Source organism: Copidosoma floridanum, unplaced genomic scaffold (genome assembly GCF_036245765.1).
Source record: "Copidosoma floridanum isolate Cflo_tuat_1 unplaced genomic scaffold, Cflo_Japanese_pri ptg000020l, whole genome shotgun sequence".
NCBI lineage: Eukaryota > Metazoa > Arthropoda > Insecta > Hymenoptera > Encyrtidae > Copidosoma > Copidosoma floridanum.
In genome coordinates, this window is record NW_028321897.1 from 25181998 (window position 1) to 25194558 (window position 12561).

Sequence of the window (12561 nt, forward strand, 5' to 3'; positions counted from 1 at the left end):
GAGTTGTTATAAAAAAATTACTTCTAATCATTAAATTTACTAGCTTTTATAAGACGAATACAACAAACTGAAATAGGCTTCAGGATACAACAGTTATTATGTAAACATGTTAAAATGTCAATATGACGAAATATTTTATGTAAGCCGACGCAATAATGGACAGGTTTGACAAATTTTTGGAAGTAAGACTTCTTCAACGAGGCGTATGAGAGTTACCTCGTAAAACGTCAAACGAGCAAACGCAGATGAAGAATATCACCAGACTTTCTTTGACTCCCTTTTATGCAAATCTCTTTTGCAGCTCTCCGCACCTGGCCCTCTGTATATATAAATATGTGTACACATGTATACTACTTGTTGCGTGAGCGCGACCTCTATGTCTGGCGCACACAAGTTGAGGCGCTCTTCCTCAATACTAGTAGTAGGGGAGCCGGGCCCAGAGAGTCGTGTCGTGCGCTACACCGAGCTCCCGCTCTCGCCACTTGACCGTCAGTGTATACCTTATACGCATGTGTATTATTTCGCTTATCTACGCTCCCCTTTCCTGCATTCACGTTACCACAACATGGTGTCAGAAGCCAAAATAAAAAAATATCTGCCCTAATCCTAAGTGTTCTAAATCGTGAATTTTAAGGGATCGTAGCTAAATCGAAAACGGACACACACACTAGCTACGCGCCACGTGTTACACATTATCTTATGGTTATTTACAAGTGAAAATCGTCATCGATCCTTATTGTGTTGTACAAGTGCTACGGGTACGATGACAGGCAACAGTCAAAATTCACAAACGTCACAGGGGACTGGCCAGCCACCAACCGCCTCCTTGATACAGCCCCTAAGCGAATTTAACTTCGACAAACCGGAGGCATGATCTACTTGGATCAGGCGTTTCGAGAGATACATTTCCATGTCTAACCTCACCGCAAAACTGAAGAAAAAGCAAATCAATCTACTATGTTATATTATGGGTGAAAAGTCGGAGGAAATATTAAAACAGATTCTACCTACTCTAACGGATACGACAACATTTAAAAACGTCAAAGACGAGTTCACGAAATGTTTCCTGCCGAAGAAAAATCAAATATTCGAACGTTATAAATTCCATTCCCGCATGCAGCAGCCAGATGAAAGTGTCGATACCTTTATTACCACGCTGCATAATCTCGCCGACACTTGCAAATACGGGAATTTAAAAGACGAACTGATTCGCGACAGAATCGTAATCGGCTTGCACGACACGAGAACGTCGGAGAGACTACAACTTATGGCCAATTTGACGTTGGAAAAAGCAGTTGCTACGGCCAGGCAAGCCGAAATGCAGACCAAAGAGAACAAGATTATGCATATGACGCAAAACACAGCCAGGCAAGCAGCAGTCGACCAAGTCGCACGCAGAAACAAATCGGTACGCTCCAACCTAGGAAAGGCTGATCCAAAGAATTTCAACGCAAACGACGCCAGCTCCAACGCTCCTACCAGGAATTCGTCATGCTACAGGTGCGGATATCCGTCTCATCCTAACCCCAAAAACTGCCCCGCTATCAACGCTACATGCAGAAAATGCCAGAAGGCAGGCCCTTGGGCGCGTGCATGCAGGTCAAGCGCGGTACTCAGCATCGGAGAAGAAGAGGGAGAAGAGGAGGAAAACAACATCGCCTTTCTCGGAATAACTTCCACAAATACGTTCGTATCGTCGATGAGTGATGCGGACTTTACGACCAACATGCAAATCGAGGGATTTCCGCGTGAGGTAAAATTTGTTGTCGACACGGGCGCACAAGTTACGTGCATGGCTAAGAGTCACGTTCCTAAAGCCTTACTCAGTAAAATTGCACGCGCAGACAAAGTTCTTCTCAGTTTTCTCGACGAGAAAATCATAGCAACTACCGGGATGCTAAACATGAAATTTTTGTACGGCGCGAATCCGTTTGAGGTTAAAGTGTATGTATTACGCGATGGTAAACGAAACCTTCTCGGAAAACCAGAAATCAAAAAGTTCGGTTTAATAAAACAAGTTGGTAACGTTGAGAACGACTCGGCTAAGATGGATGATTTAATTAAAATATACGACAAAATCTTCCGCAGTCTGGGATTATTTAAATCCAAGTTAAAAATAATTCTTAAAGAAGACGCTGTACCGTTTTCGTTGTCAGTCCCGCGAACTGTAGCAATCTCACTGTTAAATAAACTAAAAAGCGAACTTGACCGCTTAGTAAAACAAAAAGTCATTGTACCCGTGGATTTCCCTACTGATTGGTGTAGCCCGATCATCGTTGTAAAAAAAAAGGATTCAGACGATATACGACTATGTATCGATTTTACGTGATCAAACAACAACGTCAAGCGCGCGATCCATCTGATACCCAAGGTAGACGTCACGTTAGCAAGACTGAAAGGGTCAAAAGTTTTTTCAAAATTGGACGCTATCTCGGGATATTATCAATTGGAGTTAGACAAAGAGAGCTAGCTTCTCACAACATTCATTACCCCGTACGGTCGATATATGCACACGCAACTTCCGTTCGGAGTGAATTGCGCTTCCGATTATTTTTCAAAGAAATTCACCGATGTCCTCGCCAACATTCCGAATGTGGTCTCGCATATTGACGACGTTTTAATTTATTCCGAGAACCTCAAGGAACATGCAAAAACTCTCGAGATTGTACTCCAGCGTCTCGGAAAAGAGGGTGTTACTCTAAATAGGAAAAAATGTATATTCGCGACCAACGAAGTCGAATTCTTGGGCCATAGAATCCGAGCGCGGTATTAACGTGTCACCCGCCCGTATATCTGTGATAATAAATTTTCCTGAGCCGCTTAACAAAGAGTCCCTTATGCAATTTTTAGGCGTGGTTAACTACATAAGTAAATTTATTCCAAATAAATTTCAACTGTTGGAACCATTAAACTCTCTACTAAAAAACAACGCGCATTTCGTCTGGCTCGACTCAAAAAAGCACGCCTTCAACACTTTAGAAAAGTTGATTTCTCAGGCGCCCACGTTGGCGCACTTCGATTTTTTAAAAGACGTCATCATCCAAGCAGACGCCTCGAGCTATGGGCTAGGCACAGCGCTTCTGCAGGGGAACGATCCAACAAATCGCGAGCTTGTATCGTACGCTTCATGAACTTTGTCTACATGTGGAAAAAAATACAGCCAGATCGAAAAGGAAGCTCTTGCACTTGCTTTTGCTTGCGAGCGCTTCAAGGAGTATATTATAGGTATCGATCTAAAGCTCGAGACGGATCATAAGCCACTGCTTCAAATCCTCCAGACGAAGCCTCTAGACGATCTCACTCCTAGACTGCAGAGGAAACGTATGCGCCTTATGCGCTATAATTTTCAAGTGGTTTATGTTCCGGGCAAGCAATTAGTTTTGGCAGACTCCTTGTCACGTAATCCGGCGACGCGAGAGAAATAGGAAGATGACGACCTCCCAAAAGAAATCGAAACGCACGTAAATTTTATTATTAGTAGCTTACCTTCGACTAAAAGTCTATTGAACCGCATACGCGAAGAACAAGAGTGCGATTTTGTCTGCATGAACTTGAAAGAATTTTGCTTAAGTGGGTGGCCGTTAAAATCGCGACTAACGAAAGAGTTACTACCTTACGCTCAATTTCAAGACGATATTTCTTACTGCGATGGTTATTTATTGTTCGGCCCAAGACTTGTTATCCCACCTGCTTTACAGTTGGAAATTCTAACAAAATTACATGACGGCCACGTAGGTATCAACAAGTGTAGAGATAGAGCAAAACAATCAGTGTGGTGGTTAGGGGTGAGTACACAATTGAAAAATTTAATGGAATGTTGCCCGAAATGTACGGAAGAGAAAACAAATATACGCCAACCATTCGTAAAGAAAAATTTCCTAGCTCGACCTTGGCAAAAAATAGGCTTAGATCTTTTTAAATCGGACAATTGGTATTTACTTGCTACAGATTATTATTCAAAATTTTTTGAAATTTGCCAATTAAAAACATTGAGCAAACCCGAGATAATAATAAATTGTAAACAACTGTTCGCGCGTTACGGAAATCCCGAGATTGTTCGAACAGACAACGGCACTCAGTTTTCGTAAAATTTCCGTCAATTCGCGAATGAGTACGATTTCAGGCACGTGACGAGTTCACTAAAGCTTCCAAAAAGTAACGGCACCGCCGAAGCGGCTGTAAAAATAGCCAAAAGTCTGATAAAAAAATGCGACGATATTTATATCGGCCTGCAATCGTACAGAACATCGCCCTTTGGAAATGGATATTCCCCAGCGCAACTGATGTTTTCTCGTCAAATAAGATCGCGCGTCCCAGTGCTACCGAAAAACCTCGGAACATTCTCCGAGCACGACGTAGTGGCCCCTCGCGAGACAGAAAGAAAAAGCGAGCAAGAGCGTAATTATAATAAGCGCCACCGCGTAACGAAATTGTCAAAATTATGTGTGCGAGATAGAGTGTGGATAATTGATATGCGAGTGTACGGTGAGATCACCGAGATTGACAAGACTCCAAACTCATTCATTGTAAAAACCGAAAAAGGTAACCTAATACGCCGAAATCGATGGCACTTGGTGCCCGCGCCGTGCAAGCTCGAGCTGAACACTAATTGTAAGGACCCACCGATCATACCAGAAGACTCTCAAATTGTAATCGAGAACCCGACGGACGCCGGTGGTCCGCCTAGCGAAAACGGCCCTAACAAAAACAGGTCCGGTACTGTAAGCGGCGCTGTGGAAGACGACTCAAACGGTAGCCCTTAGACGGGGACAACCGCGCAACATGCCGAGAGCACCGCTTAGGGCGATAGCGCAACTAATGTAACTTAGCGTTAATCGAAGCGTCAAAAAAACCCACTGAAACGCTACGGTGAGGAGAGTCCATAATTTCATGTAACTTTTAATTATTTCATTTTTCAATAAAAAGAATAAAAAGGGAAAGGTGTTGCATGAGCGCGACCTCTATGTCTGGCACACACAAGTTGAGGCGCTCGTCCTCAATTCTAGTAGTAGGGGAGACGGGCCCAGAGAGTCGTGTCGTGCGCCACGCCGAGCTCCCGCTCTCGCCACTTGACCGTCAGTGTATACCTTATATGCATGTGTATTCTTTCGCCTATCTACGCTCCCCTTTCCTGCATTCACGTTACCACAACACTACTGTTTACTGAGCTTATTCTCTCCCTCTCTCTCTCTCACTCTTGTTCTCTCTTTCTTTCTTTCAATTTCTTGCTCTCTCTTTGTTTATCGCTCTCTTATAAACACGCACAGATGCTTTAATCTCTCCTAACAGGGGCCACATCCATTAGGTCTGGAAGCCAAAGAACTTTTCATAGGTAGTTGGTTGTGGTCCATACACTTTTTACTTATTACACTTTTTACTTTATATTAATAACTTTAGTGATGCTTTTGAATAAATTATTGTTGATAAGTCAGGTAAATATAGACATTAAACTTATACGCTACCACAGTATTGCACACAATTTTATATATTCCCCTCCGATTCTCTGTTATGATTGCATCGTATCAAGTTGACGTGTGCTAACTGTCTTTAAAATATTAGTTTTGAAAGATGGTATGTGAATTAAAAATCTTAAATTATTTTATGTTACATTATTTTTCTAGTGTATGTTAATCAGGTAGTAGTTTATAATATCTCTTTAGTATTTAAAACCACAAAGGTTATATAAACACTACTGCATCACATCGTATCATAAAATTATTGACGTATCTTACCTGTGTTAGTGTTGTCATACTCTAGTATGTACCAAAAATGAAACGAAAAAATAAAATACAAGAGTTGAGATAAAATTCCTGTTTTGAATGTACAAAATCACAAGTCCGGTTACCCAACTGGGATACCAGGTTTTAATACTTATGTGCGCTTCAAGTAAGCAATTGTGTTTTTTTTTACTTGTGGCAAGTAGAGGTTCGGTTACTTTTTTTGGAATACCTGGTTGTGAAACTAGCATAATTATTATTAATATTAAAAATTTTCAAAAAAAATTATTTGTTAACTTGATGCAAAGTAGGTTATCATTTACTGGATCCCCCAAGCGTAAAGACGTAAGATGGTATAATGGCAAACAAAAATTGCTTAATATTATTTATTTATCAGGAAAATGACTGTAAAATCTTTTTTTTCCAACTTCAAAACATGATCTTATTACAGTAAGTAGCTAAATCTAAGCGAATAAATAATAATACGTACTTTTAAACATAGAAATCCTATTTAGGATAAACAAAAGTATAAGTCTGGTTACCCAACTAGGATACCAGGTTCTAATACTGATGTGCACTTCAAGTAGGCAATTGTGTTTTTTTTCATTTATGGCAAGTCGAAGTCCAGTTACCCTTTTGTGGAAAATTAGGTTCTAAAGCTTGCATGATTATTAAAAATATTAAAAGTTTACAAGATTTTTAATTCGGTTAGTTGATTCGAAGTAGGTTATGAAGGACTGGACACCCCAAGCAAAAAAGATGTCAAATGGTGCAATAAAAATCGATGATCGTTTTACATTACTTTTAATCTAGTTTTATGAAAATTGTCAGGAAAATGACTGTGAAATTATATTTTTTCTTTCTTAAGAACACGCTTGTATTACAGTAAGCAGCAAAATCTAAACGAATAAATAGTAATACATACTTTAAAACATAGAAATTCTGTTTGGGATGCACAAAGGTATAAGTCCGGTCACCCAACTGGGATACCAGATTCTAACACTTATGTGCGCTTCAAACAAGCACTTGTGTTTTTCTTATATTTGTGTCAAATGGACGTTCGGTTACTTTTTTTTTAATACTCTATGATGAAGCTAGCCTTAGTATTAAAAATATTAGAAATTTACAAGATTCGATATTCGTTTGGTTGATGCAAAGTAGTGTATGACGAACTGGACCCCCCCCCCCAAGAGAAAGAGAAGTAAAATAGCACAATAGAAAACAAAAGTTGTTTTATAAAATTTTTATTTCAGTTTCATGGAAATCGTCAGGAAAATGTAATGTTTTTAATGTAATTATAATGTTTTTAAATGTAATTATAGTGTTTTTTTTTCATTTTAGAGCACGCTATCTTGCAAAGTCAACAAAAATAAGCACAATAGAGAACTTTTTCTTTTGTATGTTTTTGATGTTGCTCTATTTTTTTATTTCATTGAATTTTTACAGAAGTTATTTTTTAATGATAATTTTTGGTATCTGCGTTGCTGCGCTGGAGGATAATACTTTTTCTATTAGAAGAAAAAAAAATGTGGGGATGAAAATACAAACTTTTTTTGTAATTGATGCCTACGAAAATAATTAATTATATCTCAGCACTTCCAAGAAATATTGAGCCACTTGACGTTTTATTCCTCTAAAGATTTTGATTAAGGCTTCAAAAAGGTCTTGTTTTCGCAGTCCTATTCTTTTTACTTGATTCTACTTTTAATGGATTTGTCTGAAAGAATTTGTTTTCTATTTTTTGAAGTTATACTTCTGTAGGCGTGTTCTGCGCTACAGAGTAAACCAACAATTTTAGATTTGTTACCTTTAGGAATTATGTAACGGAAGTAAATTTTTTATTTTACAACCCCTACCCGGCCCCCGCTCAACCACTCCCTACCACGCCATGCTCCCTAGGCCACGCTGCACCACCAAAGTGCATATGTAAAAGAAATTTTAATTTTGATTTAATTCTAATTCTTTGTTCTTTATTGGTTTACTCATACGGGATTTTATGAATCAGTTATACCATTTTCATAGCGTGTTATTCGTAAAATTTTGTCATTTATAAACGTATTGATTTTTTCAGCTAAGCTACTTTCATTGGCATGTAATGCTACTCTATTAAAGATAAAGCGGTACTACAAGACATTGATTTTTAGCTATGTAGATATTTATATTGTAGGTATTACATACGTAACTACGAATAAGTGTGTAGGCGTACGTGACAGATACGAGCATGTCGTAAGAGATGTAATAAGTGCCGGTGATACCAAGTAAATTTGAAATAACCGGAATATTTGATGAAAGCGCATAGTCTTGTACTGGCTAGCCGAGCAGCACGTCGTGCCTTGTCATTACATTGAGCTAGTTTTATCCACATAATATATTTATCTAACTGTCTATTTATTGAATATTAAAGCAATTATTAAAATCACACCCAATTACCGAATTTCTTTATTTAAACGATATTTAAAGAACTTTCAGTGAATCGCAGCGAGTTATTTAAAATATCACTTCATATAAGGTATACTTTCAATCATATGTTATCTGTCATAGAAGTATAACTGCATACTCGGGTACCCAAGCACCCATTGACAACTGTTTTATTTTTATTTTCTTATAACAACTACAGGTAAGAATCGGTGTTCAACTGTCACGTTTTTTTGTTTCATCATAAAGAAAGCTTTGTAATGGAAAAAGGTCGCATGAGTCTGAAACTATCCACTTATTCAAAGCCATTGATTGAAAAAACAGTGACTCTCAACTTTACTGAAAACAGACTGAGAAGCTTGGAACAAAGAACAATTATTCTATGGCATAGAGGTGCATCATGACAAAGTTGATAAGCAGAAGTAATTCAGAGAAGTCTCTTAAAAAAAATGATAAACAAGTTAAGAGGACCCTTAACGTCTTAAACTAGGCTCATGACTAATAGTAATGCTGCAGTTTTAAAATTGTAGGTCTTTTCTTACAACATTTTTTTCTAGTGTTATATGTTGTATTCGTAACAGCTATGTAAAGTTTTAGCAAAAGAACATCTCTTAAAAAAACTACTAAACAAGTAAAGGGTGCACGTCTACATTGCAGACTTGGCCCGTGACTAACAAATATGGTGCACCTTTAAAACTGTAACTTTTTTTTTCCATGAAAATTTACAGTGAAAGGACGTCCGTGGGAAAAAGTATAAAACGAAGTCAGGGGTATTTCTATGTCACCAAATTGTTGTCAAAAAGTTGTCTATGACTCTGTGACTGGTTTAGATTTATTTTATTAAATTCAATTTATTATTATATCCATGTTTTCTTCGGTATACATATAAACATCAATTGTCGTCTACTACGATATAGATAGCTTTAAAGAATTTAGAGATCTGGTTAGAATAAACAATTATAATTTATCAAATTAAAAATTATCACAACGTGAATATATAAAAATATCTAACTAAAGTGTTATAAAATGTTTGTTCACGGTTAATTATCATTACTTACTTTCCAACATCTGAAACATTCGACAAACGAATGAAAAAATTAAAAATTACGTTATTTTTTATGATGCTTTTAAATTGTAACAATTATTGAATTTACTCAACAGTTCTTTTAAAGGTCTTTCTCTTTCGATATTTCTTAGTTAATTATTTGCTTTTGTAATTCATCGATAACCTTTTCTATAATTTAATAATTTTTCAGTTGATCTTATGGGGCAAACTCCAAAAAAAAACATACACAACTCGTTTCTTATATATAGCAACGCTTCGTTGATTGGTACCAGTGCATCAAACTTCCAACAATCATACTTTTAAAAAGGATGACTTTAAATTACTGGACAATTAGTCAAATTACAAAAAAAGACTGATTTCTAAAGTTTTCCACATAGTGTCAGACGACAATAGTATAAATAAGAAAGAGGACCTATACACTTTGTGTCATACTTATAAAAGTTTTTACAAAAATATACGTTGCTGACCATGTCCATCGGTCTGATACGTTGGCCTCATGATGTATTTGTGTGAATATGTGTGCTCAACTATAAATTGACAACTTTGCAAAATGTAGTTGCTTTTGCCCATTTGACTTGCGTGCAAACGAATATCTTTACTTCAAATCTTTCCCTTCGGTATTTGTAATGAAGGTTATCGTGGCGCTTGTATATTATATCAATAACTTGTTGGTTTTGTACTGATTTGCTATTAAATTTGTTAATAAAACCTGAAGAGGTCGACACTCCAGTCAACGAAACGTTGCTGCATATAAAAAACGCGTTGTGTGTGTTTTTTATTTCAAAGTTTGCCCCATAAGATCTACTAAAAAATTTCTAAATTATATTAATATGGAAGGTGAACAACATCCTTACTACCTTTTCTATAAGGCGATCGTCTTATTTACATTATTCTTGTAATTTGACTAGCATAATGCAGGGTCCATTTTATGAGTGCAAAATTAACGAGAATCTTGGACAACAATCTTTGGTATACTGATTATGTATGTATATACTATTATATATACAGAATCTTTAAGATTGTTGTCCAAAATTCTTGTTAATTTTGCACTCATGAAATGGACCCTGTATTATGCTAATCAACTAATAAAAGTAATGTAAATTAGACGATCGTTTATAGAAAAGGTAGTTAGGATGTTTCTCACCCTCCGTGTTAATATAATTTAATAATTTTTTAGTATATGTATATTATAAGTTTTTAGTGTATATATATATATATTATCCATTACAAAATTTAAATGAAAGAAATTAAACTTTATTTAATTTTGAAATCGATCAGAAATCAGATTTCTTCCCGAGAACAAAACTAGAGGTTGAAGCAAGCCAGAAAAACAAATGTACTTGTACTGTTCAGACATTGATATCAGACATACTGTTCTGATATTGCGTTTATTAAAAATTTCACTATTCGTACATTAATAGCTTAAAACTTTTTTCTAATGTTTTTTTTGGGACTCGCTTACTTGCTCTAAATTGTTGTTTCCAGTATCGTTTCTTAAAGAGTTCATTCTTGTTTAGCATATTAGTGTAAAAACAACTTTTTCATCAAATATAAAATTATTTTTGCTAATAACTACGTATCCCCATACGCACATAAATTTTACAAACACCTATAGTTTTAAAGCAGCAGCATTTCTATTAGTCATGGACCGAGTCTTCGACGTGAACGGTCCACTTAATTTGCTTTTTTTTTTTCGAAGGAAATTCTCTAAATTATGCATGTTTATCTTCTTTGTCATAATGTACCTTTATGACACAGAATCATTGTTTTCTTTCAAATTTTTTAGTCTGTTTTCAAAAAAGTTTAAAACCACTTTTTTTCAATCGGCGGCTTTGAGTAAGTGGCAAACTTCAGACTCATGTTTCATAAAAATTAAAAAGAAAACAAATAAAATTTTTCTGTTTTTGCAACTTAAGCACACTTTTTTCTTACAGTAAGCAGCAAAATTTGAGCAAATAAATGATAATAAATACTTTTAAACACATGAATCCTGTTTGGGATGCACAAGAGTACAAGTCCCGTTACCCAACCGGGATATCAGGTTCTACTACTCATGTGCGCTTCAAATAAGCAATTGTTGTGTTTTTTCTTATTTGTAGCAAGTGAAAGTCCGGTTACCATTTTGTGGACATCCAGGTTCTAAAGCTTGCATAGTTATAAAAAATATTCTAAGTTAACAAGATTTATTATTCGTTTAGTAGATGTGAAATAGATTATAACAGACAGGGGTTGGATAGAGTCCTTTAATAACGCGTTCGAGTTTGAGTTGTGACTGTCATGTTGCCTTACAAGTTACGAAAACGTGACGACAATATTATTTACCTTCCCTTTCCACAAGTAAAGTGACAGTCAAAACTTGAACTTGATCACGTTAACGAAGGACTCGATCGAACCCCTGGACCCCCGAAGCAAAAAGACGTAAAATGGCACGATAACAAACAAAAATTGTTTAATATCATTTAATCTTCAGAAAAATGCCTATAATATTTTTTTTTTAAATAATACATACTTTCAAATATAGAAATCCTGTTAAAGATGCACAAAATACAAGTCCGGTTACCCAACTGGGATACCAGGTTCTAATACTTTTGTGCGCTCCAAATAGGCAATTATTTTATAATTCATTTGGGGCACGTAAAAGTTCCATTACCTTGCAGACTTACCTGGTTCTAAAGCTTAAGTAGGTATTACAATATGTTAAAAATTTTCATGTTTCATTATTTGTTTAGGAAATGCGGATCAGGTGGTAAACGATGTTTTGGAAGATAGAAAAAAAGCGAATTAATATCAATATTAAATCTCTATAGTTTATTTATATCTTTTTGTGTTCGTGGACTAGAGAAAACCGTTTAGCCAAAAATCTTGTTCGGGGTGCTGAAAAGTACAAGTCCGATCACTTTTGACGAAATTGTGTAGTAACTTTATTCAGGGTCCATTTTTACCACGTCCTTTCATTTGCATATGTTTCAATCCTACAGAAACATTTATTTTTTACTATCAAGTGAATGACTATGAGGGAAGTCACGTATGTCAAAATTTTTGGGTTCTTCTTACGATAAATATGTCGAATAAAAAGTATGCTATAATTGAAAACTGTCTGAAGTTTATTCATATACCTTGTAACGGAATGTTGTATACTCGGAGAAGCTGAAAGGTAAAAATGATGGTAAAAACTGAAGATAAACAAAATTCTTAAGATAAAAAGTTAAATACGATTACCTAGTGATCTGAGAGACAAAAGACAATTATGTTTATACGTCAGAGGAAGGTGGCTGGAAGGTGCATTAACGTTTAGAGCCCAGAAAATTCAATTATTTTATGACAATAAATTTTAATAGTAAATTTTTTTTTTGAAAAAAGATA

The 12561-nt window shown here is 36.1% G+C and overlaps 1 protein-coding gene across 1 annotated transcript; it reads left to right on the plus strand.

The window, feature by feature from the left end:
* The first annotated feature begins 967 nt into the window (after positions 1-967).
* LOC149374422 (uncharacterized) lies at positions 968-3425 on the plus strand. The gene is made up of 4 exons (XM_089593708.1): positions 968-2137; positions 2561-2690; positions 2755-3113; positions 3165-3425. Exons 1-4 carry the CDS (start codon positions 968-970, stop codon positions 3423-3425), a joined length of 1920 nt encoding a protein of 639 aa, XP_089449834.1.
* Positions 3426-12561: the final 9136 nt, after the last annotated feature.

What these genes read in the sequence shown, in the direction of transcription:
- LOC149374422 (XM_089593708.1), top strand. Translation starts at nt 968, where the DNA reads ATGGGTGAAAAGTCGGAGGAAATATTAAAACAGATTCTACCTACTCTA. An exon ending in CCAGCGTCTCGGAAAAGAGG is followed by an intron (nt 2,691 to 2,754) that starts GTGTTACTCTAA and finishes CTTGGGCCATAG; the next exon opens with AATCCGAGCGCGGTATTAAC. An exon ending in ATCCAACAAATCGCGAGCTT is followed by an intron (nt 3,114 to 3,164) that starts GTATCGTACGCT and finishes AAATACAGCCAG; the next exon opens with ATCGAAAAGGAAGCTCTTGC.